The following is a 23532-nucleotide window of genomic DNA, read 5'->3' as shown; positions in this document are numbered from 1 at the left end:
GCCCTTGTCCCCGCCATCCCTCAGGAGCCGGAGGGAGTGGCCCCTGAGGGAGGCGTGAGGGGGAGTTATAAATGCGGTAACAACAGGATAAATATTCGTAAATATTCGGGTCCCTTGTACGCCCAAGGGTTGGAGTGATCATTTACTTATTTATTTACTTAAAATTAAAATCCATGGAGTTGGTGGTTTTTTTTCCTTTTTTTTTTTTTTTTTTTTTTTTTTTTTTTTTTTTTTTTTTTTTTCCCGGCTTCCCTGTAACCAAGAAATTAAAACTCCCTTCAGGAGCCCCTCGCGCCCGTGAGGGAGGGAGGTAACAACAGGACATATATTCGAGTCCTTTGTACGCCCAAGGGTTAGGGTGATCATTTATTTATTTATTTATAATTAAAATCCAGGGAGGTTTTTTTTCCCGGCTTCCCTGTAACCAAGAAATTAAAACTCCCCTCAGGAGCCCCTCACGCCCCTGAGGCAGGGGCGGCTGGAGGGGTCACCGGAGGCGTTATAAACACTAACGACAGCAGAGATATTCCTCTCCCTCGTACACGTAAGGTTTAGAGCGACTCTCTAAAAACAACCTAAAGAGCTCAACAAGGGTTATTCCGGCTTCGCTATAACCACCAACGCTAACTCCTGTCAGCAGCAGCGGCAGCAACTCCCCGTGCCGGCCCGTTACCCGCCGCGGGCGGGCGGGCGCCTCCGGTCACCATCACCGGCTGCAAACCCGCTCTCCACCACCACCACCGCGGGGGGCACCGGTGACCCGGGCAGACGGTGAAACACGGTGAGCCCCGGTTCGCCCCCGGCCCGCAGACGCTAAAGCACGGCGAGCCCCGGTCCGCGACCGCGCTCCCCTCAGAGAGTCCCCGCACAGCCCCGCCGGGGCCGCGCTGCGCCTGCGCGCCGCCCTCCCGCGGCCAAAGCGCGGCCCCGCCCCCGGCGCGCGCTGCGCAGGCGCGGCGGGAGGGCCGGCGATGAGCGTCCTGCTGCCCAATATGGCGGACTTCGACACGATCTACGAGCTGGAGGAGGAGGAGGAGGACGAGGAGGAAGAGCAGGATGAGCCCGAGCCCGTGGTGCGGAGCCAGGAGCTGCCCCGGCCCCGCGACGCGCCCGATCCCGTAGCGGTACGGGGCGCCGGGCACATCACCGTGTAAGGAAGGGAGGCGGGGGGCAGCGTGAGGGGCCGGTGTGGCGGCGGGGCGGTGGAGCCGGGAGGGGTGAGGGCAGAGAGAGCTCCGTGCCCCGGCCCTGTCGGCCCCAGCCCCGCTTCCCCCTTCCCCTGCTCCGTGAAAAGCTGTGCTTTTAACGTGGGTATCTCCCGGTAGCTGGAGGAAGCCCCCGGGGCGTGAATGAACAGAGTTGGCTGTTGGATGCAGAGGCTGCAGCGCAGCCCTGGCAGTTTTCCCCGCTTTGCTCCTCGTTGTCCAAACAATTTGGTAGATAAAAAGCAAAGTCCGCGCGATGCGAGGAAGGACGGTGTGTTCAAATCATCTCTCTATGACCCTTGTGTGCCAGGGCTGAGCCATGGAGCCCCCACACTGCACTGCAGAGGAGGCTCCTGCACTTTATCTGCCCCAAACTTAGTTGTGAGTTTGGTTCAGATTGAGTGTTTTTTATCGCTGGAACACGGCCGTGAGCCAGAATGTTTGCTGCTCATTTAAACAGTTGAACAGAAGACGGGCAAGCTGTGTTTCCTTATATGTAATGTTTACTCATAGGGGTTTTCTTAGTGTTCCTGCTCCAGCAAGCTGAAGAATTAAGAGAACCAAGTGCATCCTTAACAAGTTGTCACGTTAATTTTCACGGCAGGGAGGGGAGGTATTTAAATTTACGTATTGCAGAGACCCACCACGCTCTGTGTTGCTTTGGGTTGCATAAAATCCCCATTTCTCCGTGTGAATAGGCGCAGTGTGATCTGACTCCCTGCAGCACAAAGCACCGGGTGGGGAAGGCTCTCCCATCCCTGGGGAAGTGGGCTTGGATCTCCTGGAATCCTTGAGCTGCTGCCAGGGGGGAGTTGCTCTGCTGCACCGCAGTGCATTCGCTCGTGCAGATGGGATTTCTTTGTGTCCTCGCCCCAAATAGCTGCTGGCCTGGCTGAAGGAGAGGTGGAACACAAGCAAAATGCTCAAAAAATACCAAGTACCCGTTGTAGGAGTTACCTGATTTGAAGTGCTGAACTAGAAAAAAAACATGACACACTCATCTGCTTTGCTTTCTGTGATGCTTTTTGTTGTGTTAGTGATGTTACTTACGGTTCCTTCTTGGCTCCAGCAGCTTTTTGGGATGGGCAGGAGCATCTCCAAGAAGTGATGATGTCTACATCCAAAAAAGCACTTTTCTCAGTGGAGTGGAGCTCCTTAGTGCCCTTGTAACCACCACCTGAGCTGAATCCTCAACCAACTTCTTTTCCCTTTCTCCCACCCCTCTCAGCTTTCTTCCTGTAACAGAACCCACCTGCATGGTAGGAAGGAGCTTTTATCAGCTCATGCTGGATTTTTAAATCTCCTTATACTGATAAAAACAGTTATTGGTTGTTACCAATAAAATGCAAGGAACCCCTGGACACTGGAGCACACAATGCCAACCTCCTGTTAAACGGGAACTGGTTTGCTTCCCAAAGAGTTTGTGTGTTGGAACTCTGTCACTTTTTGATCACACAGATGCTGCTGGTGCTGCTTTGGAAATCAGCCTGCTCCAGTTACTGAAGGGAGAAACGTCATCCAGGAAAACCTGGGTTTGTTTTCTGAACCTGCCTGGAGTCCTGCTAATGAAAATGTCTGTCCTGACAAGGCAGACATTATTAAAAAAAGAAAGCCAGTTATCTTTATAAAGCCAATGTTTTCCTTGGATTTTTGTTTCCCATGTCTCCTGTTCCTCAACTGGCACTGGCCTTCTTGAATACTTCTGGTCTATAGAGAAGGAATAATTCTCAAATTCCAGGGTGATCTGCTTCCAGTTCTCTCATGAAACTCCCAAGTTGGTAGATTCAAACCCTCTTCTTAGTTTCTTGCAAGAGACTTTTTATTCTTATGGCCTTGTCAGTGAGCTGCTCACTCTAAGAGAGTAACTATTTTGCAGTTTAAATATAAATTCCAAGAGTTTTCTGAGGGTATTTAGCAGGATCTTGCTTTCCCTACTTGACTTTTGCTGGCCCTTCTACCTCTGTGTGTGGTGAGAGTGACCACATAAGGTGCATTTGTTTTATTTTAGTCAGAGAGGATGTGTGTAAAAATGGTTGACAAAATTCATTTTGTCCAGGATTCTTTGAAGAAATTCTGTCATATTTATTGGTTTTGAATAGCACAGATGAATTATTAGGTCTTAGTAAATACCTTTTCCTCTGCAATTCCCTTTTGATGAGTTACAAACACCTTGTTTGCTGTTTCTGCCACAATCAGTGTGACTCTGCTTGGTGTATCCAGCATCTCCACACAGACATTTGTAGTGCAGACTGAGTCATGCCCAGCAAAGCAAAGGCAATAACTCCCAAAAACAGAGCACTCACCAAACTCTGACCTGCTTGTGGGGTTTATTTATCTGCTGTAATTTTTCTATATCATTAAGTCCATGTGGATGGATGGTAATGAGGTAATGAAACAGCCATTAAACAGATTTTTGCCATTAGTGTCCAGCTTCCTGCTGAAGTCTGCAAACCTCCTGGTTTTGGCTAGAAGTTAAATTTTGGTGTTGTATCCTGTTTTCTCTAGGAGTGCCCCAAGGACCCACAGTCCAGGTGCTGATGAAAAGTTTATTTTCATCAGCTGAGGAAGGGAGGGAAGAGCCAGTTGAGATAACAGTTGATTATTGTCTGTTATTGTTCCGTCTTCCACATATTTAAAACAGCAAATGACCTCACTCAGCCTTCCACTCATTACCAAAAACTTCATTTTCCAAAACATTATCCATGGGTGAGGATTCTTGGATAGTTCTCTTGGCTTCACAGGAAATGTAAAATTTTCCAGGAGATTTCAGCTCAGGGCTCTTGAGGAATGTCATCTTTACCCTCCAAAGCTGGCCAAAGCTCAGCTGATTCCTCATAAAGAGCAGAGTGGGATCTGAGCTCCTCTCTTGCACAGAGGTTAAACAGAACCTGGATTAGGTGTGGGGAAAGGAGCTGTGCTCAGAGGGGGTTGGAGAACTTCACTAAACAGGTTTAACTTGTGCACTCTAGTAAGGCTGATTACTATCTATAAATACAGGAGTGGGAGAAATGAGAATGAGCTGAGGTTTAAGCCAAACAAAATAAAAAAAGCGAAGCACTTGTAAATATTTCTCTTCTAGATGTAAGAAAGTAATTTCTAAAATCTTCCTGTTTCAGTTCTGGGGACAGAAAACTGCTTTGTAAACTAATAAATGTTATTTATCTTGTGGTACCTGTTGCAGGTGAGGTTTGCAACTGGTGGTTCAAGATGTTCATTTATTTCAGCCTTTCCCTGAGGGATTTATGCATTTCTCTTATTGTAGCTCCCAAGTTGTGTTCTCTCCACTCTACAGATGGGGGAAAACGAGGTGATGGGATTTGCCTGGTGCCATCCATGAAAACAGGGAAAAAACTGGCAAGTGAGGTCATCCTAGTTCTAGGAAACAGTGCCTGGCTTTTCAAGGCACTTGTCATGCAGTGAGAAAAGTGCAACCAAAGGACGTGGGTGACTGAGCTGAATTTTTAAATGCTACACTTTGGGCAGCTTGCACTGAGGAGTCACAGAGCTGGCCCAGAAATAAATCACCACCAGCTGCTGTTTAAAATGTCTTAAAGGACAGCTACTGGGATTGATGTTATAGTGATTTTTAAATACACTCAATTTTAGAAGGTTTCATAGGCCTGCTCATGCTACATCACTACTCTGTTGTAGGAAGTTTAATTCAGTTAATTACCTTTTGATCAAGACTTTAGATTTTAATTTTTTTACATGAAAGATTCTAATAACACTTCAGTACTTTTATGAAGTTGCCTGTAAAGCTGTATAACATCCTGCTTCAATCTTTTTATTTTATTTTATTTGGTTGTTGAGCCATCTCTGCTCCATCTAATTTAATGTTAGATGTTTAATGGTTCTGAATCTTATAGTAAATAATCACAGAATAGTCTGTAAAACTTCTAGAGATATTTCAGTAAAGTTGTGCTAAAGGCCATCAGTGATTCTGACTAAATAATTAAAGTATAGTTAAAACATCAAGTTATATTCTTTAGCCACTCACAGGTGTCAGTGTGAGAGATGCTTTTCTGTAACTCAGGTTTCCTGGACCTGCTGCAACTGAAAAGGGAATATTTTGGCAACTAATAAAAATTTGGAGGTTTTTAATATGTTTTTAATATATTTCATTACATCAGGTTTGAAATTTAACCCAAAACATATTGTGATCTTAATAAATTAGATTTATTAATCTGAAAGCACTAATTTATCCTGCTCTTTATGGAACTTGGGGTGCAGTGGGAATTTTAATGAGTGTATGTGATCAGTGAGATAAAAGGCACTACCTGTGGTGTAGGAAGTGTTTGAACTCTGAATTGTTGAAGGTCAGAGGAGAATTCTGAAGAGCAACTGGTCTGTTTGCTTTTCTATTCCATTTCTTTTGCTCTTGGCCACTCTAAAAATCAGTGTTGTGGACAAGGTGGACCTTTGGCATGATTTAGTGGAATTGGTCTTTTATAGAGCAGAGTAAATAATTCTTGAATTTTCCAGTAGTTCTTTTATTGTGTTGTCTGATTGCTCCCACTTTGTGATCATTTCAGATTGTTCCATTGCTGAAAAGTCTGTTCCTCACAGCCAGCTTTATAATTTTAGTCTTTTTGGGTTTTTTTAAGACTGAAAAGACTAGTTCATTGCTCTCCAGGCTTCCTTAAAACTAAATATATAACATTACAAAACCTGCAAGATTTCAGCTTCAAAAAGAAAAGGTACAAAATGTGGAGGCTGACTTGCCAGATTACAAAGAGAATGGAAATGTGCTATATTAGCAACCTTTGTGATTGCCTAAAATCTTATTGTTTTTACTGTTTGGGGTTTTTTTTTTTTTTTTTTTTTTGCAATGTTTTACACAACTACTGCCCTTTACAAGAGGCTCTAAATTAAATTATTCATCAGAGGACTGGATCAAACTTCACCAGTGTCCTTGCCAAACATTTCAGTTCCTGGATTTCTGGAGGCAGCACAAAATCTTCTCTTCTGCCTCTCTCTTCTTTAAGGTTGATTTGACTTTTTGTAACTTCTGAACAATTTCCAGTGTCAGTTTTGGGTGTCTGGGTCAGGAGTCTGTGTGTGTGATATAATAATGGGCTCTGATGTCCAGGGAAGGGTTTTGGAACCTTTAAGGTCCCTTCCAACCCAAACCATCCCACAATTCTCTGATATTTCAGCAATACTGGTAAAAGGAACCAGTTTGGAGTCTGGCAGGTGTCAGTTTGACTCAAAGCAAAGTTTGTTTCATCAATAACTCCTACAATACCAAATGTATTTGTGCTCTTCTTTTTGGCAGTGATTCTTTCAGGTATTTTGGGTTTATTTTGAACACAGATACCCAGGAGATAGTTTAACAGAGCTGACTTGATGTGCAATATATTTAACTCAGATTGTAGCTGAGGGCCAGCTGCTGCTTTATTTTGTTAAATTACTGAATTTTAAAGGTCCAGGAGTTGTGGAATAAGTGATAACAGGTTTACAAGCCAAATCCAGCTCCCTGGAGCTTTCAGTGGTTACAATGAAAACCTTTTGCTCAAACCCCAGAACACTTCAGTGAAGAGTTCACAGTGGTACCCAAACTTAATTTTCCTGAAGCTGATAGTTGTTGGAAAACTGTCCTTACACATTTTGCATGAGGTACCTTAACTCAGCCCAAAGGAAGTTTTTAAAACCATGAGTTATGAGTTTCTAAGATGATGATGATGATGATGAATGTGGGTTCCTTCAAACAAACTTCATCTGTTGCATGTGGAACAATTTTATGTGGGAGAAAGTTAAAGGACCTTTGAACCTGAGATTTCATAGCTGGAGGGTTTTTTCTTACAGAAATCAGAGATTGAAACTTGCTGCCCTCCAATAGGAAAAGAATTTTTGCACTTCTGGAGGTTCTGAAGTAAAGGCACCAAGCTGTGTTTCTGTCTGGAAATAACTGCACCAGACCTTACATTAACTTAGATCAAAAGCTCCTGAAATAATGCAAATGTAAGGGAAAAAGAAATTAACAGTGGTTTCTTTTTAAAGTAAAAACTCTTATTACATTTATTTTTTTTTTTTAATTAAGGGAAACAAAGTAAGTTAGGTGGAATATATTTTGTTTGTCTCTTTTGTTTTCAAGGTTTGGCTTGAGCAACAAGTTTGATACAGAATTTCCTTCTGTTCTGACAGGGAAGGTAAGTGTGAGATTAAACTGTTCTTTTCCATGGGAAGAGCCAGTGCATCCAGTGGTTTTTTGTGTTGGATACCTGAGCATGAACCCACCAAAAACTGTTCCCTGTGTGCCCCAGCTGCTCCCTGCCCTGGCCCTCAGTGTAGATGAGAACAAGGAGGAAGGATTTGCAGTGATTGTTATCATTATTGACATTCCAAACACAGCAAAGCTCACCGTGGATCCCACTGTTTCCATGCAGACATGAGAGCAACCCTTCACTTAACCTTGTTTTTTAAAATACCTGCAGTTTGTGCTCCCTCCTGGCTGAGTTAGAGCAGCACAAATACTGCACCTCTCTTTTCAGTGTGCCTGACAAGCCTTCAGTTAGTTTAGACAAATCTCTGGGAGTGAATCTGTTTTATCTGCAGCTTTCCCAGAGCAAAGCATAGTGTTAAATCTACAAATTCAGTAGGTTTTTAGTGCCTTTTCACAAATATTGTTTAGTTCTGAAAATCAGTGATGACAAGTCTCTTTGCTTTCTCTGGAGTCCTGTCATCATCTTACTTAATGCAAGAAATTGTAATTTGTAGCTATTAATTCAGTCTTCACTGAATTGTATTTTTTTTTAATCTTTTAATTGCTTAATTCTTTTTCTCCTGAATTTTTTTCTTCCTGCTGTTTCACTCTCTGGCGCTTTGTTTTTGTTTCAATTTATATCCCCCCCTCGTGTATCTTTTCCAGAATTTGGGGGGGGAAAAAAGTTTATTTGGCTCTTTGTCTCATGTCATCCCATGGAGCTGCACTCCCTCTGCAGCCCCTTGCAGAGGTTGAGTCATCCCAACAATCCACTAAACACAGCTGGCTGGTTGCTCCTGCTCCTGCCAGATCCATCTGGGCTTTCTCCTCCTGCATTTTCACACCAGAGGACAAAGAATAAACTGCTGGTGTCGGGGTTGTCCAGCTGTTCTGAGAGCAGCACCCCTGAAAAAAAAAAAAGCAGGTTCTGATTGGAGATTCTGGGTGCTGAAAATCACCCTGGGAGTTCTGCCCTGGTTTGAGGATCTCACTGGGCTCAGAAAGGCAAATCCTGCTGATTCCAGGGCTGCTGACAACACTTTGTATTTCACCACCTTATCTGAGGCTTTTTCTTTTCTGAGAAGCTCTTTCTGATCACTGAACAGCCACAATGCATTTTGAAAAAAAAGTATTTTATGCTCTTTTACTCAAGTTGTAGTTTATGATAAATAAGCCTGTAGAAAATCCCAGGCAAGAAACATTAAAACTAAATTCAATTACATAATTTTATCTTTTTTTGCCTCTCTAAAATATATTCAGGTTATTAAAAAAAAACAAGCCTACAACCAGGTTTACACTTTTTAATACCAGCATCAATGGCTGTCACATTTTCCACTTGATTGTCCTCCTCTTGTTAAATAGACAGTGAGCAAAAGCTTAATTTAAAGTTCAGTTGAGTGCTTGGACTTAATTTAGCAAAGAAAGGAAAGAGGAAGTTCTTGTGTTGGCATTTACCTTCCTGTCCTGTGGTGGAATCAGGGCTGGTGAGGATCCTCTGCTGAGGATCTTGATATTCTGTTACCTTGTGGATTTGAGGGACTTTCTGAGCAAGGAAATGAATTAATTCCCTTTTGTAAGGGGAGAGCACCAGTCAAACCAGATAGTAAACACATTTTTCTTCCTGCCTGCCACACACTGCCATGAAAGGCATTAAAAGCCACAGTTGTGGGTCTTTTGGTTTTTAATACTTTTGTCAATTGCAAGAAATAAAGAATCTGCTTCTTCCTCTGGTTGAGGCAGTCAATCATGTTAATCCCTATTAGAAATGAAAATTCAGTCATTTTTATTTCAGCAAGTTTTTCTTCAAATGCCCTGTTAAATAATTCACAATAATCACCGCGTAGTCAATTGAGACCCCACTTTAAGATCCTCTGTTGTTAAAATGTATTTTTTTTTTGCTTTTTATGAAACCAAAATTTATGAATAACAATAACTGTTTATATTTACAAATTGGGATTAAAATGTTTACTCTGAACTTGCATTAGTCCTCAGTTCTCCTAAGACAATGTCATAGTTTATTCATATTGCCTGTGTAACATCAAGTTTAATGGCTTTGCTGTGCCCTGGGAATTGATATTAATAATAAATCCCATCTGCTAATGGAGTGTAAGAGATGAAGCCATTAGATGGGCTTGATGAAGTTCTCAGTGCTGCTGGTTTTCTTTTGAATAAATACAGATGTAAAGGATGTAGGTTTTTAAAACAGGATGAAAATCCTAATTAGAGAAAACTCTGTAGCTGCACCTTTCTCCTGGAAGCACAAACTTTGTGGGATTTATGCCACATTCTTGTGTCAGTAATTTATTTTAGTTTCCTGTCCTCAGTTTGCCCATCCACACAATGATGGCAGAAAAACTTCTGATTTTCTGAAATCTGGAATTCTCCTCTTCCCTCACCCATTTTCCCAGTTTTTACAGACACTGCATGGCTGTTGTAGGTTAGCTTGTAATTACATCTTCAGTGTTTAATTGAGACTTAATTTGTTGCTTTCCTTGGGAGAGGTGGATGTGTACATTTGAGGGTAAAGCATAGCCAATAAAATAATAAAGGAGAGGGAAATCCCAGGTATGTCAGATGCTTGGCCTGGCTAATTCAGGTGGATTAATATTTGTCTTGCAGGATGAGAATAAACTCACCTGGTGTGTAAATCCTGAGCCAGGCTTCTTCTCAGTGGAGCATTGTAAGAAAAGATTTGACTACACTTAATACAGAGGCAATATTTAACTTTTAATCATGTAATTGGACCTTGGCCTAAATTGGAATGGTGGTTAAATTTAAATTAAAGGTTTACAGGATTATTAATTCTCTTAAACAAGCTTTTAAAAAAAATATCCTCAGTGATATGGAGCACAGTAGCACACAGTGCTCCAGGTGACCAGAAAGTGATGGAGACAGTGATCCTTAAGGGGAAAAGTGGAATTTGCTGCTCTGATCTTGAGACAAAAGGGGTCCTGCCCAGAGAGGAGTGTGCAGAGCAGGGCAATGGGAGCCATAAAGTCAGGGCTGGGCATTGTGGGCCCGTGTGATTGATAGGGCTGGGGATGGGGATGATTGAAGGAGAAGGATCAGGCCTGCTGGGCCTTGCTGCCTCCCTTCCTGTGTTTGGAGATCCTCTGCATCCTGTTGTAAAATATTATGACACCCCCTCCTTTCCTTTTATGTTTTTTTTTTTTTTGGTTTTGTTTTTTTCCCTCCTAAAAGGAGCTAATGTCCCTTTCCCAAGGTGTGCAGCACAGCCAGGAGCAAAGTGCTTATCTCATTCTTTTCAAGAGCCAGACACAAACTCTCCAAGAGATTTCCAGAATTACTCAAAACTTGGCTTTCTTAGGGAGCTCTTTGTGCAGGAGAAGCTGTTAATTCTGTTTGTTTGAAATACATCAGCCCCTTCACATGCACCTTTCAAAAGCTGTACCTGCAAGAAGATTGAAAGTTGTGTCAGAAAAATCGACAGTTCTGTGGTGGCTTTCATTTGGATTCCATTTCATTATTAGATTAGAACAGTTATTTACAGGTGGTTTGTTCTTAATCACTTGTGTAACAAAGCTTAACTGTCACTGAGCAGCAAAATTGTGATTTCTTCTCTTTATCACAACATGAGGTTTATCTTGTTGTGATAAACAGAAGAAATCACAGTTCTGATCTCCAGTTCCTTTAGTTTCAGATGAAGATGTGACAGAAATATTCTGTCATTAGTGACAGAAATATTTCTTGTGATTCCATTTCCTAAAGGCAGAAACAATCCAAGAATTTGAGTTAGTCAAAAGCATCTTCAGTAATTTCATCTTATGTTGTAGCCAAGAAATTCACCTTTACATTAAAATATTTGGTGAGTTAGCAGGTAGTGGTGCTTTCATAATGTTATATTAAGGTAAACATCAGACTAAAATTCTTGAAATGGGAATTTTCTGTTGCCTGATGGCATCCAAAGCTGGTCTGTGGTTTAGCCATTTGCTCTGCAGGATGGAGAATAATTCAACTTTCACCTTGTTAACATGATGTGAACAGTGATTCCTTAAAAATTATCACAGGAACAGGGAATCTCCCTGTGCTTTCTTTTTAGGTCCCAAATTTTTCTGCCAGCTGTGATCTGAGGATCTGGTTGAGTTCTCTTTGTGTTGGATGTTCCCACTGATTAGGGTTATTCTTGTTAAACTGAATTTTGGGCTGTGCCATCCCCTTGTCTTTGGCAGGTTTGTTCAGCTGCATTTGGAGGTTGGGCTGTGCTGTTGTCAAGGTCCACTGAACTTTGTGTCTGAAGGAAAAGGAAACATCCTCTTTTCTTAGGGAGTCTCATTACAAAAGTATAAATGAGTTCTAGAAAAAAAAAAAAAAAACTACTTATTTTTATGTTTCACATAAACAGAATATAAAATTCTAAAAGATTTATCAAAGGAAGTGCCATTTGTAGATCACTAAATATGAGAAACTTCCTTAAGAGCTGAGAATGCCAATTAATGTAGGAATCTCAGTTTACTTTGAGGCAGTGAGTGCAGCAGCTGCCTGAGGTTACTGCAAACCACCAGCCCAGATGTTCTTTCTTACAAAACACTCTCCCACGTTGAAGATGAAATGGTTTTTGCTCATGTGCATCTGGTATTTGTTATATCCCACTACAAGATCTGGCACTGGCAGAGAAATCTATAAAAGCTTGTTCCAGAGATGTGCAAGCACAGGACAGTTTGCCACAGTACAGTGGGATTTTTTTCATTGCAGATGTCTCAGTACAAAGGATCTCAGGGTTTCTTTCACCACTTCCTTTTTTCTTTTTTTTCCTAAACTAAAGTGTCTCTCATAAAACAGACAATTTTTTAGTTGCTCCATTAGTAGATGTAAAACCAAACAGTCTATTTAATGTGAGAGGGAGGGCAAAATAATTACTTTCTATATATTTATTAATTCCTGCTCTAAAATAATCACAATTAAATTATGTTCTTATGTTATTAACTGTAGATCTGTGTGCAAGCCCAGCTGCCCCCTGACTCTGCAGTGCCTGCTGACCTGAATGGCCAGGAAACAGATGTTGCATTTATTTACTCCCTTCCCTGCAATGCTTTAAAGAATTCAGCTCAACAGGCAGAGGCAGCAGCATCAGCTCCTCTCCATTTCCTGCCCCGTGGCTTTGCCTTTGCTGAAAAGGATCTTTGTCATTAAATGAACTTTTGTTGGAGTTGTTTGCAGAGTCAGATGAGCAGAGTTGGGCTGTGGAGCAGTTGCACAGCTTTGTGTGCAGACTCACTCCAGGGGATTTGCATCAATGTGACATGTAGGAAAAGATGAGTTTTGTTTTGAGTTGTGCCTGTTTGCTCAAGTCTCTTGTTGGTCCTGATTTATTCTGCTTGGTGTCTTTGATTGTGTTAGAGTCAGGGGTGTCATCTTGGAGTCACTTCCTCAAATCCACGTTTGACTTGTCAGGTGGAAGTGACTTGGATTCTGTAGGGAATTGAGGGATTTGGGGTGTGTGAGTAGGTGAGAAATGCAGTTATTGGAGAAAAGAGCTTCTTTCTGATACAGAATGGGGGTTCCACATTGACATATATAAAATACTTATTCCTCAATTTCAAAAGCTAGTTTACAATAAGTAGACTTTATTCCTAACCCTGTACAAGGTGCATTTTTCTGCCTTAAATACATCCAGTGTATTCCTTTCTAGGCTTCCCTGTTTTGGGAAGTTGTGGCTTCAGAATGGGGCACTTGAGGAAGTTATTTGTGGACAGAGCCTTCACCCAGGCACAGTGTAAACTTGGATTGGTGTGACATTAATTTGGACAATAATCTCCCTTTCTTTGATATCTATTTTTACTGCAAAGCTTCCACATTCCCTTGGAAAACAAAGATCTGTCATCCTGCCACGGTTTTGCTCAGTGTAACCAGTGCATGTATTGCCCAGCTGTGTCCCAATTGTGATTTTGTCTGGGCCCACTGTGTTTTCATGCCCATTAATTACTGGTGCAATAAATATGGATGAGGCTGCTCATCTAAAAGATGTTTGCCTTTTTGGTTGGTGCAGTGCACTCACCAGAAATGAATTTGTTGCAGCAAAATGACTTTTCATGCTCTCTGGTTGACCAGTGCTTTAGAATATTGTGTAATTTTCTGTTTCATTTCAACCTGTAGAGGCAATTTCTGAGAGAACACCCCTGTGCTGGCTGTGCCTGAAGTTGAGCCCTTCTGTTGCAGGTGGCCCCTGAGGAATTCAAGACCAGCATCAGCCGGGTGAACGCCTGCCTGAGGAAAAACCTCCCTGTCAATGTGAAGTGGCTGCTCTGTGGCTGCCTGTGCTGCTGCTGCACTCTGGGCTGCAGCCTGTGGCCCGTGGTCTGTCTTAACAAAAGAGTGAGTCCGTGGATCATCTTATTCTGTAGGTTTTTTAAGTTTTGGTAGGGTTAAATAACTTCTCGTAATATTTTACTTGTTATAAAACACTGGTTTGGCCTCACGTGCCAAAGGTTATTCTGGTTTCCACCTTAGAAAATAGAAAACGTTTGAAATGACCCCAAATTACCAGTTTTAAGAATAGCTGATCTCATCTCAGTTCAAACAGGATGGAATATAAGATACCCTAAATTTCCAGGATTTCTCAAGGTCTGAGAACTGAACCTTCATGACTTTCAAAGAGTGGCAGAATTAGACTGAAAAATCACTTTTCCTCTTCACACCCCCTATCCCCACTCCCTCCACCCCCTAAATTAATATTTTTAAAATTTAAAAATCACTTTTTAATATGCAATTGACACTTTTTAATATGCAATTGACACTTTTTAATATGCAGTTGACACTTTTTAATATGCAATAGACACACATGCAATAGAGCTGTGGTTTATTTGCCATATTTTATTGTGCTGTTTCTGTTAAGAATAACAACAAATTTATTTTCTGAAGACTTCCCCCTCCCAACAGAGAGTTGACCACTCCTCTAATCAGGTCCAAAGTAATAATTTTGAAAATCACTTCAGTAATATCAGGTGAACATGATCTCAGTTACCTCTGTGGTTTATGTTTAGAATTGATTTATCACAGCAGTAAATCTTGAGGAAGTGCATGAATGTGTTCACTTGTTGAAATGCTCATCACTGAAGCTGCATCACTCAAAAGTTACAGGACTTGTTTTAGTGCAGTTTTAAAGCCATTTTTAATAACTTTGTATCAGTGAAAATCTAAATAAATGCCCATGTGGTGGTGTGGTATTGATTATATTAAATTCTCAAGGCTACAGAGAATGTGCATCAAGCAGGGAAAACAATGGCACTGCCATGGGAGTGTGAGTGTGATAACAATGCAGTGACTAAAATTAAATGTACACCATGCAGGATCATCACAATTGTCTTTTTGTGACCTTCAAAATCACTGAAACTTGAGAAATCATATTTTCTCTACAGCTGTGGGAAGAGCAGGACACGAAGGGCACATTTGGTAGCCAGCAGTTGAAAATAATTTGTTGTGAACTGGAGTTTGGTGGTGAAGATTTCAATTTTTTTTTTTCAAGATCCAGATCACAATTCCTTTAGCAAAATCTGGAAATTAAATGTGTGAAAATCTGTGTTTTCAGCAGAACACCTGCAATGAGTGCAGGATTTGGCCAGGAGAATCTGCTAGACTCTGTTTTGTTGGCTGTGGGAGGTAAAAACACCAAATTCAAAAGGATCTCTTCCTAACTAAATGAGCTCTGGAAAAGCCACAGGCCTAAATTGGAGTTAATCTGAGAAATTTTCCCAGTGATTCTAAGTTAACAAAAAACCCATGAGTGTTTCCTTTTTTGAAAAAACGGGAGAGCAGGGGGTTGAAGTGATAAGATTTCCATTTATTTCTTCTTTGCTTTGTTCTACTTTTATAAAACTTAACTTATTATAAATTAACCTTAGCCAGAAATGCAGTAATGGATGAGACAGGCTGCTGAACCATTTCTGATAAACTTCTGACTTCTTTTCTAGACTAGAAGATCAATTCAGAAATTATTAGAATGGGAAAATAACAGACTATATCATAAGGTAAGAAAAGAGTGCTCTTTTGCTCTTTTTTTTTTCAGTTTAAGAATATTTTCTGGTCATAATTCCATACTTTATACTGATCCTAAATAATAGATCCTGATAATTCAGTATTTCTAATTCTTGGTGCAAAGAAGGCTGTGCTAATCCTTTGTTAATTATTTCCTTAGCTTGGTTTGCACTGGAAGCTGAGTAAAAGGAAATGTGAAACTAGCAATATGATGGAATATGTGAGTATTGCTTGTTGCTTATTTGTTATTCAGCAGAACTGTAGTTTAATAGAGAAAATCCTTCCTTTAGTGACCCTGTGCAAAAAGATCTCCCAGGCAAATGTGGAGTTTGGTCTGTAATTTGGAATGAGGGAGTTTCTGCATTGGAGATTCCCACACCAGCACCATTCTGCACTTCTTTAACTTACCCACCTTTTCCAATGGTATCCATAATTCCTTTGATGCACATAATTTTACAGAAATATTGCATCTTTATAGTAATGAGGTTTTTTGGGTTGAACCTTTTCTTTTGTGTTTTTGTTTTTTGGTTTGTTTTGGTGGGTAAATTTCACACGGTTGTAAACAAGACAGACCTTGTAGGAAAGCAGAATTTCAAATATTTCTGTGGTTCTACCACTCCTCTATCCACTTTAATATGTAGTTATGAAGATTGTGTAGGTTTTAGGGAAAGAGATCCACCCCAAAAAAAGAAAAAGCCAAGCACTCAGAATCCCTGTATTTCAGAATGACTGAAATCTCTGCTTTGTTACCCTGGGGAACATTCCCTCCTCACAGACTATCTCAGATATATTTAGTCTTTTAAATTACCTAATGTTCATGGAAATTGTGCTGAAGCTTTGAACTTTTTGGTTACTGTCTTCTCTTCTTGTCTTTTTTTTTTCCCCTTCTTCAACAGGTAATATTAATAGAGTTCTTACCAAAATACCCCATATTTCGACCTGACTGAGGAACAGAATTGGTCTTTCATGTTACCTGTCATTTTCTACCCTTAGTGCCTTGTAGATGATTTTGGAAAGAAGATGGTCTACTTTGCTGTGACTTAAAAAATGTTCTTCAGTAGAAATCTTCCTTGCTGTTACTTTCTTTTGTTAAGAAGAGAACAATTTGCACATTTTTTTTATGTTAAACGAGGCTTCTATGTTGCACTCTGAATTTTTAACATTACCAATAACTGATAAGAGTTGCCACTAGGGATCTTAACATCAGTGCTGCTTAAACTTGTTCTGAGCATGCTGCCTTATTCATTTCTTCTCTTTGCTGTCCTCCAACGTGCATCCTAAAGCTGTGTCATCCTATATTTCATCCTGAGTGTTGCAATCCTAGAAACCCTCAGTAGGAATGTCCAGGTAAACTCCAGTAGTAATGATTTTAGTAGAACCTGCTTGCATAGGACTTGCAATCAACAGCACTGGTTTTGTCCTGCACTTTGCAAAATCATCATTTACATTTAGGGGAGGGGTGGCGGGGTGGGGGGGGGGTTTCATTAGTTTACCCACTATGGATTTGTAAATATTGACTCTTTGCATAATGTAAAGTGTGGTATGCCAAGGTTTACAGAATGTATTATAGCTCTTATTCTATTGCCAACAGTCCCCCAGCATCTGCTCCATGTGCTCCTTCCCCTGGGATTGTACAGCCCCACCCACGCTGGTTTTATGGGAAAGCCATGAGGAGTTTGTACATATGTCAGATGTGCAGGGCTCAGTTGCACTTTGTTTAGTAAATGGATGAAAAATGCGTAGCATTTCTGTGTTTATTTTCAGAAGTGTTTCAGGTGGTGCTTGCAGCGCCTGAAATACCAAGCTGAAATCTTCACCTCTGCAAAAGGTACATTTGTGGGGTAGATGGCAGCTGCTATTAACAAAATACCCTAAAGTCTCTTTTTGAAGTGAGGAATATCCATATATTCCTTTTATGTTAAGTTCTATTTTGTTTGGAAACCAGGAAAAATTAACCTCGAAACAGAAATCTTTGTTACAAAGGAGAAAAATCAGGAACAGCCAAATCCAAGCTGAAGCAGCACCTTTGTTATTGTGGTGTGGTTGTACTTCAGCATTTTCACAGTTAAATGACATCAAGTCCCTTCCAGTGGAAATAGGCTTTATCTCAGTCAAAGTGGAGTTTCCAAACATGCTGAGGGGAGGAAGTGCAGCAGTTGAAAGGGCTCCTGAATATGTTTTGGCAGTCAGGCACTGTCTGGAGAGGCAGGAAAGCCTTGTGGAATTCAGTATTATTTTGGATTCTTCCCTGTTTTGCCTGATCTCAGGAAGGGAAGTCATTGCAGAAAAACTTCCTCTAATGGCTGACGTAAGCAAGAGCACTCGATAAAAGAAAGCAAATGGAAATTGTTACAAGTTCCCTCCTTTCCTAACTAAAAATAACAAAGCCCAGCAGGTAACTGAGCATCTGCAAGTCGTGGTGGATTTCATTCTCAGTGTCCAGGCATTTCTTTGCAGCATCTTGACTCCCTGCAACATCATCCCAAGTTGCTTTTTAGTTTCAGGGTGACTTGGGGTTTCCTCTGAATGTATTTGCGTCTCTCCAGTTTGCAATATGCTATTAAAATACAGTGTTTGTAAGACCATTGCATCCTAATACCTGTAGTAGGTCAGATTCCTTGTACACAGTGTTTACAGAAGGCCAGTTTTATGCAAGTTGTTAATCAAAGGGAAGTTTGTGCTGTTTCCAGTCCCAGACTGATGGTTCAGAGTCTGAAATGTGCATATTTAATGCAGAAATTTTGACTGGTGGATTGGTGACAACTAAATGTGCAATTGCATTTTTAACATGAATAAAAACCTCCTGTGTAGTTTGAAATTATCATTAGCTACACCTTGCAACTCAGATTTCCATTGCAGAACCGAGAAAAGTGTTGTCTCCAATTTATTTCTCTTTTTTTGGGGATGAGTGTTAACTGGAAGCAGAGAAAATAATGGCAGAAAAAGGCAGAGTAAACCAAAACTGAAATGGCACACCCAGTTCTTTGGGTTCCCCTGGCAAATGAGTTTCTGGAGTAATTAGAAGAGCAATGGAAGTTTCTCACTGTTCTGCCAGAACTTTTGTTGTGCAGAAATCTCAAGAAATCTCAGCAGGTTCTGATTTTCTTCTTGACGTGACTATTTTCTCCCTGTGCTTTCCCAAGTGGGAGAACAGGCACTTCCCATGGAATCCCACAGTGGGTTGGGTGGAAGGGACCCCAAAGCTCCTGCCATTCCACCCCCTCCTTCCACTAGCCCAGGCTGCTCAGAGCTCCATCCAAACTGGCCTTGAACACTTAAAGCACATAATATTCATTTGTAAAGTTTACATTTGAAGTACATAAATCCTGTACATTTTAATTTGTCCTTAATTAGGGATTGTGCAGTTTTCAAACCATGAATGGGTCTCGTCTTTGTATTTTAATTGACATTTAATTATGTGGCCATAAAGCAACTGGTAAAGAACCAGAGCCAAACCTGTCATTTACAGTCAGCTCCATGTTTTAATAAGTAGATAAATTTGCATTAGAATGCAAAACCAGCAGCAGTATTATATTTGCATGTGAAAGACACAGGATTCACAGCTCACTGAAAGGTGAAGGCAGCTGGCAGTACTGCTCTGAACTCTGTACACGGGTTCTTTTTGCCTGGGCTGTCCTTTACTACAAAAAACATCACAGGTAATTCTGTCTCCCAAGACCAGAAATCTCATTTTTGACAGTAAACGATCAGCATGAGTCGGTGCAGTGTTCATGGAGGATATCTGTCAGGATTTGTAGCAGCGGAACAGATTAATGTCAGCAGAGTGAGTGGAAGTGGTAAAGAAAGTGCCTTGGCTGGTTCCAACACCAATTGTGCAGAGGAGAAAAGGGAACTGGTCCCTCTCAGGAGTGGGAGTTTGCAGATTTTCAAAAGCAGCTACTGTCTACCAAATCAGTGTTTATTTCTTCATACACACTAACTTTGTTTCTAGATTTTTATCCAGGAAATCTTTGGGTTTGTATCTAGAAAGTTTTGTATGTGGAGAGTACTGAAGGAGCACAAAACTCTGGCAGAGCATCAAAGCTCTTCCTTAGTGATTCCCCACCTGCTCCTGCAAAGGTGTTTTCCAAGAGGAGCAACACAAAAGTGTTCAGACATGCACACCCAAGTCTAGGAGTGTGGGTTCAGTTGGAAATGGGTGACTTTAAAACAGAAAAAAATAAATTATTTAAATCTGGTGTGATTTTGATAAATACAAAAAAAAAAAAAAAGTTCCTATGCTTTTCTTGATAGGTACAAAACTCCATATGCAAAACCATAAATTGATGTTTGTTATTGTCCCACTGACAGTTTATTACATTTTCTTGTCAACACACTACCATTGGAGCAATAAAAATGTCAAGCTATTAACATTCACCATCAATTATTTATCACTTTAGTAAGCAATGTTACGTGATTCTTCTGCCATTCTTTTGTTTTCTGCTTTTGGTGTTCTTACAGTGTTGTAACATACTTGTATTGCTTCTGAAAAGTGGTTTTGTTTAAGCTGTATGAAACTGTGTTCTTAACACTTTTATTCTGTTTACAAGTGAACAGCCACTTTTTTAACAGGACCTCACATCTGGAGAGTTTTCTCTCTATTTTTTATTTTAAATGAAAATAAAATTCTAACTGAGCTTGCTTTCTACAATTTACTGCACTGGCTTGTGCCATTGAAAGAAGCTGGAAGTCAGACATGCTTCATCACTTTGAGACATTTTTCTTTAATTAAATTCAAAGATGAAAACATCAAATAGTGCAATGTGTTTGTGGAAAAGGAAACAATGGGAATGTTGTGTGTCTTTCCCTGCAGGGGTGTTTCAGTGGGATGGTAGCACTGGTGGGGTGTGTCTGAGTGAGACACACCTGGTACAGCCAGGTGTTCAGAGAACAACACTTGGAGAGCTTAGGAGGGATTTCCAAAGAGGAAAACTGCACAATGATCATCATATCTGGTTTATTTTCCTGGTGATCCACCTTCCTGCCAGGACAGTGCTGGACTCTCCATCCCTGGGAGTGCTGAAAAACGTGTGGATGTGACCCTGGAGAACGTGGTTTAGTGGTGACTATCTGGTTGATTGTTGGATTTGGTGATTTCCAAAGTCTTTGCCGACCTTAATGACGCCATGATTTGGTTGGTGGGCTCACAGGCCCTCCCTTGTCAGGACTTCCTGAAGGGATCTGTCCCTGCAGCATTTCTCTCCCAAAACAGATTTTCTCACCCCTCACAGGGATCCAGCCTGAGCAGGGCAGAGTGTGAGGTGAACAAATCCTGCCTTCCCCAGCACAGGGCAGCCCTTTCTGTGTGTGTGTGTGTGTGACCAGCCTGTCTTTAGAGCTGTGAAAGCCTGACTTAAAATCCTTTGGCTCATCCCTGAGGGGAAAGCACACATTCCTGAAAGGGGCACAGTGCAATGTGTTTGTTGGAAGTTGTTTTGGGCAAACCCAGGGGCTGCTGGAGCGTGGAGCTGATACTGGATGTTGGCTGAGAAACACAGAACGTTACTGGGATGTTCAGCCAAAACAGGGATGAGGGGCTGAGTCAGGAGTGAATCCCCTCGGGGGGTTTAGGAGATGTAATTGCCCAGATTTAGCAGGAAAGGCCTGTGTTGAGGATATTTGGGATTTGGCCCTGGCTCTATTGGAAGGCAGTCTCAGACCTGTTGGTGTAGAGCAGCTTTTCTGTGGTGTCTGTGCCAGTGTATTTATAATGCTGTGTCTGTCATCACTTGAACTGTTCTGGCTGAGTTTATTTTTCTAGTGAAGCCTGGAGAGACTTAAACCCTTCATTTCTTAGACCAAATTAAATGTTAGCCTCCTCTCAAAAGCAAAGTTCTGTTTCTGCTCATCCTGCTTGCATTTATTTGAATTACAAATAAATAGGAGTGACCAGGAACAATATTCCAGTTAGTGGCTCATGACCAAGGCACCAGGTATTTATTTCAGTGTTGATAGTTCCCTCTCTTGTGTGAAAAGAATGTGATCCATTGAATTTAAAGGGTAACATTTGTCCCCTTAGTGGCTGTATTGTATTTCTGATCCATAGCTGTTGTGTGATAAATCTGGGGCTATTTCTCTTCAGCCACTTGTAGTTTATACAGGTTCCCTGTAGATGTTCATTATCAGTCCAGACTCAGCATCTGACACTTGGTACTGGTGAAGCTCTCAATATTTCCATTACTGTGTCTTCCCAGTCCTCCAGTTCTCCTTGTATTTGTGCTCCCAGTCTTCCTGTAAAAAGTGTTTGTCACAGGCTGATTCAATCTGCAAAATTAACACAAATGAGTTTACTAAAATTATTAGTTCCCAGATTGATGCCTGAATTTTGCTTATGATTTTCTAAATGCCCTTTTACTTACTTAGTCTCTGACCTGCTTAAAATATTTCTGTTATTTCTTCATCTGACTGAATCAGTAATTTCCTTGCTGTGGTTTATCTGGGAGATCGAGTCTACCTGGACTTGGTTGATTTGCATCTGTTTATTTTATAAACATGCAAACGGCAGATTTGGGTCTGGGCTAAACTGCCAAATTCTACATTTTCTCTTAATACTGAATGTGTTTAGGTAATGATCCTTTCAATATATACACATTTTATTTCACATTCTTTATGTTAACCTTATTATCTATAGTAGCCTTTCTTGAGCAGTAAATTAAAATTTCTTCAGGAAATAGGTTTGTATATTTGTATTCAGTGATAATAAATATAACCTGAGATTTTGACTAGGAAAGAAACACTTCTTAACAACAGTGCTGGTCCCGTGGGACAGGTAATAAAATTGGAAAGAGGAATTACAGTAGCTCTCAGACTAATAAGAATTTAAAATTAAAAGGCAAATATTAATCAAAAGGTGATGACTGATCTGTATGTACTGTAAATTATACAGCATGCAAGAGCCTGGAGGAGTCATTTAAAACTACTGGTTCTCCAGACGGTTTCTACAGAGATCTCCTTGGACTTTTTTTTTTTAACAGTGAAGTGTCTGAATAGACAGAGCAGCAAAAGTCAAAGGGAATGCTGAATTTTGTTGTAAATGGAAAATGGAAAGCCACCGTTGAGCAGCACTTTCCCATCTGTGCAGAGTTAATGTGGATCCATGGGATATAACCAGGGATCTCATCAACTCCCGGTGGGTTTGGGATGTCCAATTCCTATTCCAGTTCTTTGGTGAGTGTTCATTCATCATTCCCAGTGCAGGGACAAGGAGCAGGAATGGACCACAGCCACACCAGAACCACAGGGCGGAGAGGGGGAACGTTTTAATCCCAGATTTTTCTGGCACTGTTTATCGCATGGAAAAGGTAACTGGCTTCTGGATTCTCTACAGCTTTTGCAAGCTTTAGTGCTGAAAATCTGCTTGCTGTGATTTTCGCTGTGGTGCTGATGGAGTTAAGCGCTCTGGAGGAGGAGAGGGCGATGCTCCGCACACCCAGATGGAGCTGCAGAAGGAGCCTCAGGCTGTGAAGTTCAACATTCACCGCGAAGCTGCACAGCCAGACCCGGGAGGCGCCAACCGCGCCCAGAGTGTCCCCGGGTGCTGCCAGCGGTGACACAGAGCGGCGTTCTGCGCTCCCAGCCCCTCCTCGGGCACCCTGCGGGACCCCTCACGCCCTTCCCGGGGAGCTCCGAGCGGGAGGCGCCGCGGGGGCCGCTCGGGCTGTTTGTTCCCCGCACGCCGCGCTCCTTCCCGCGGCGCCTCCTCAGCCCTGCGGGAGCGGCGGTGAGGGGCCCAGAGGCGAGAATCCCGCTCCGTGAGGGAGAACTCTACTCCATGAGGGAGCTCCGTGAGGGAGAACTCCCCTCAGTGAGGGGAAGCTCCGCTCCTGAGGGAGAGCTCCGCTCCATGAGGGAGAACTCCCCCTCCATAAGGAGAAGCTCCGCTCCGTGAGGGAGAACTCCCCCCCCCCCCATGAGGGGAAGCTCCGCTCGGCTCGGCGGGCAGGGCCGCGCTCCCTCAGCGCGCATGCGCGCGGGCCCGGCGGGGCGTGTTTGGCGGGCGAGCGGCGCCGGGGCCCGGCGGGCTCTGAGGGCGGCGTTAGGGCCCGGCGGGGCTCCGTGAGCGCGGCTCCGGGGTTCCGTGCGGCCGGCGGCTCTAGGGCCCCGCGGGGCGCTCGGGCGGCGTTAGGGCCCGGC

At 42.0% G+C, this 23532-nt stretch overlaps 1 protein-coding gene across 2 annotated transcripts; it reads left to right on the top strand.

The window, feature by feature from the left end:
• Positions 1 to 971: 971 nt before the first annotated feature.
• CHIC1 (cysteine rich hydrophobic domain 1) lies at positions 972 to 22011 on the top strand (the record flags this gene model as incomplete). Of its 2 annotated transcripts, XM_083876465.1 has the most annotated exons (6): positions 972 to 1150; positions 7300 to 7354; positions 13585 to 13740; positions 15336 to 15392; positions 15560 to 15619; positions 16296 to 22011. In XM_083876465.1, the coding sequence occupies 6 exons, from the start codon at positions 972 to 974 to the stop codon at positions 16344 to 16346; spliced, it is 558 nt and encodes a 185-aa protein (XP_083732591.1). In that variant the 3' UTR covers positions 16347 to 22011. The 2 variants fall into 2 exon arrangements, with proteins under 2 accessions (XP_083732591.1, XP_083732592.1); XM_083876466.1 differs by lacking the exon at positions 7300 to 7354 and having other exon boundaries at positions 972 to 1124.
• Between the last annotated feature and the right edge of the window lie 1521 nt (positions 22012 to 23532).

Source organism: Zosterops lateralis (genome assembly GCF_965231275.1).
Source record: "Zosterops lateralis genome assembly, chromosome: 21".
Taxonomy (NCBI): Eukaryota; Metazoa; Chordata; class Aves; order Passeriformes; family Zosteropidae; genus Zosterops; species Zosterops lateralis.
The sequence above is the reverse complement of the archived record's forward strand: the minus strand, read 5'-3'. Positions and strand labels throughout refer to the sequence as shown.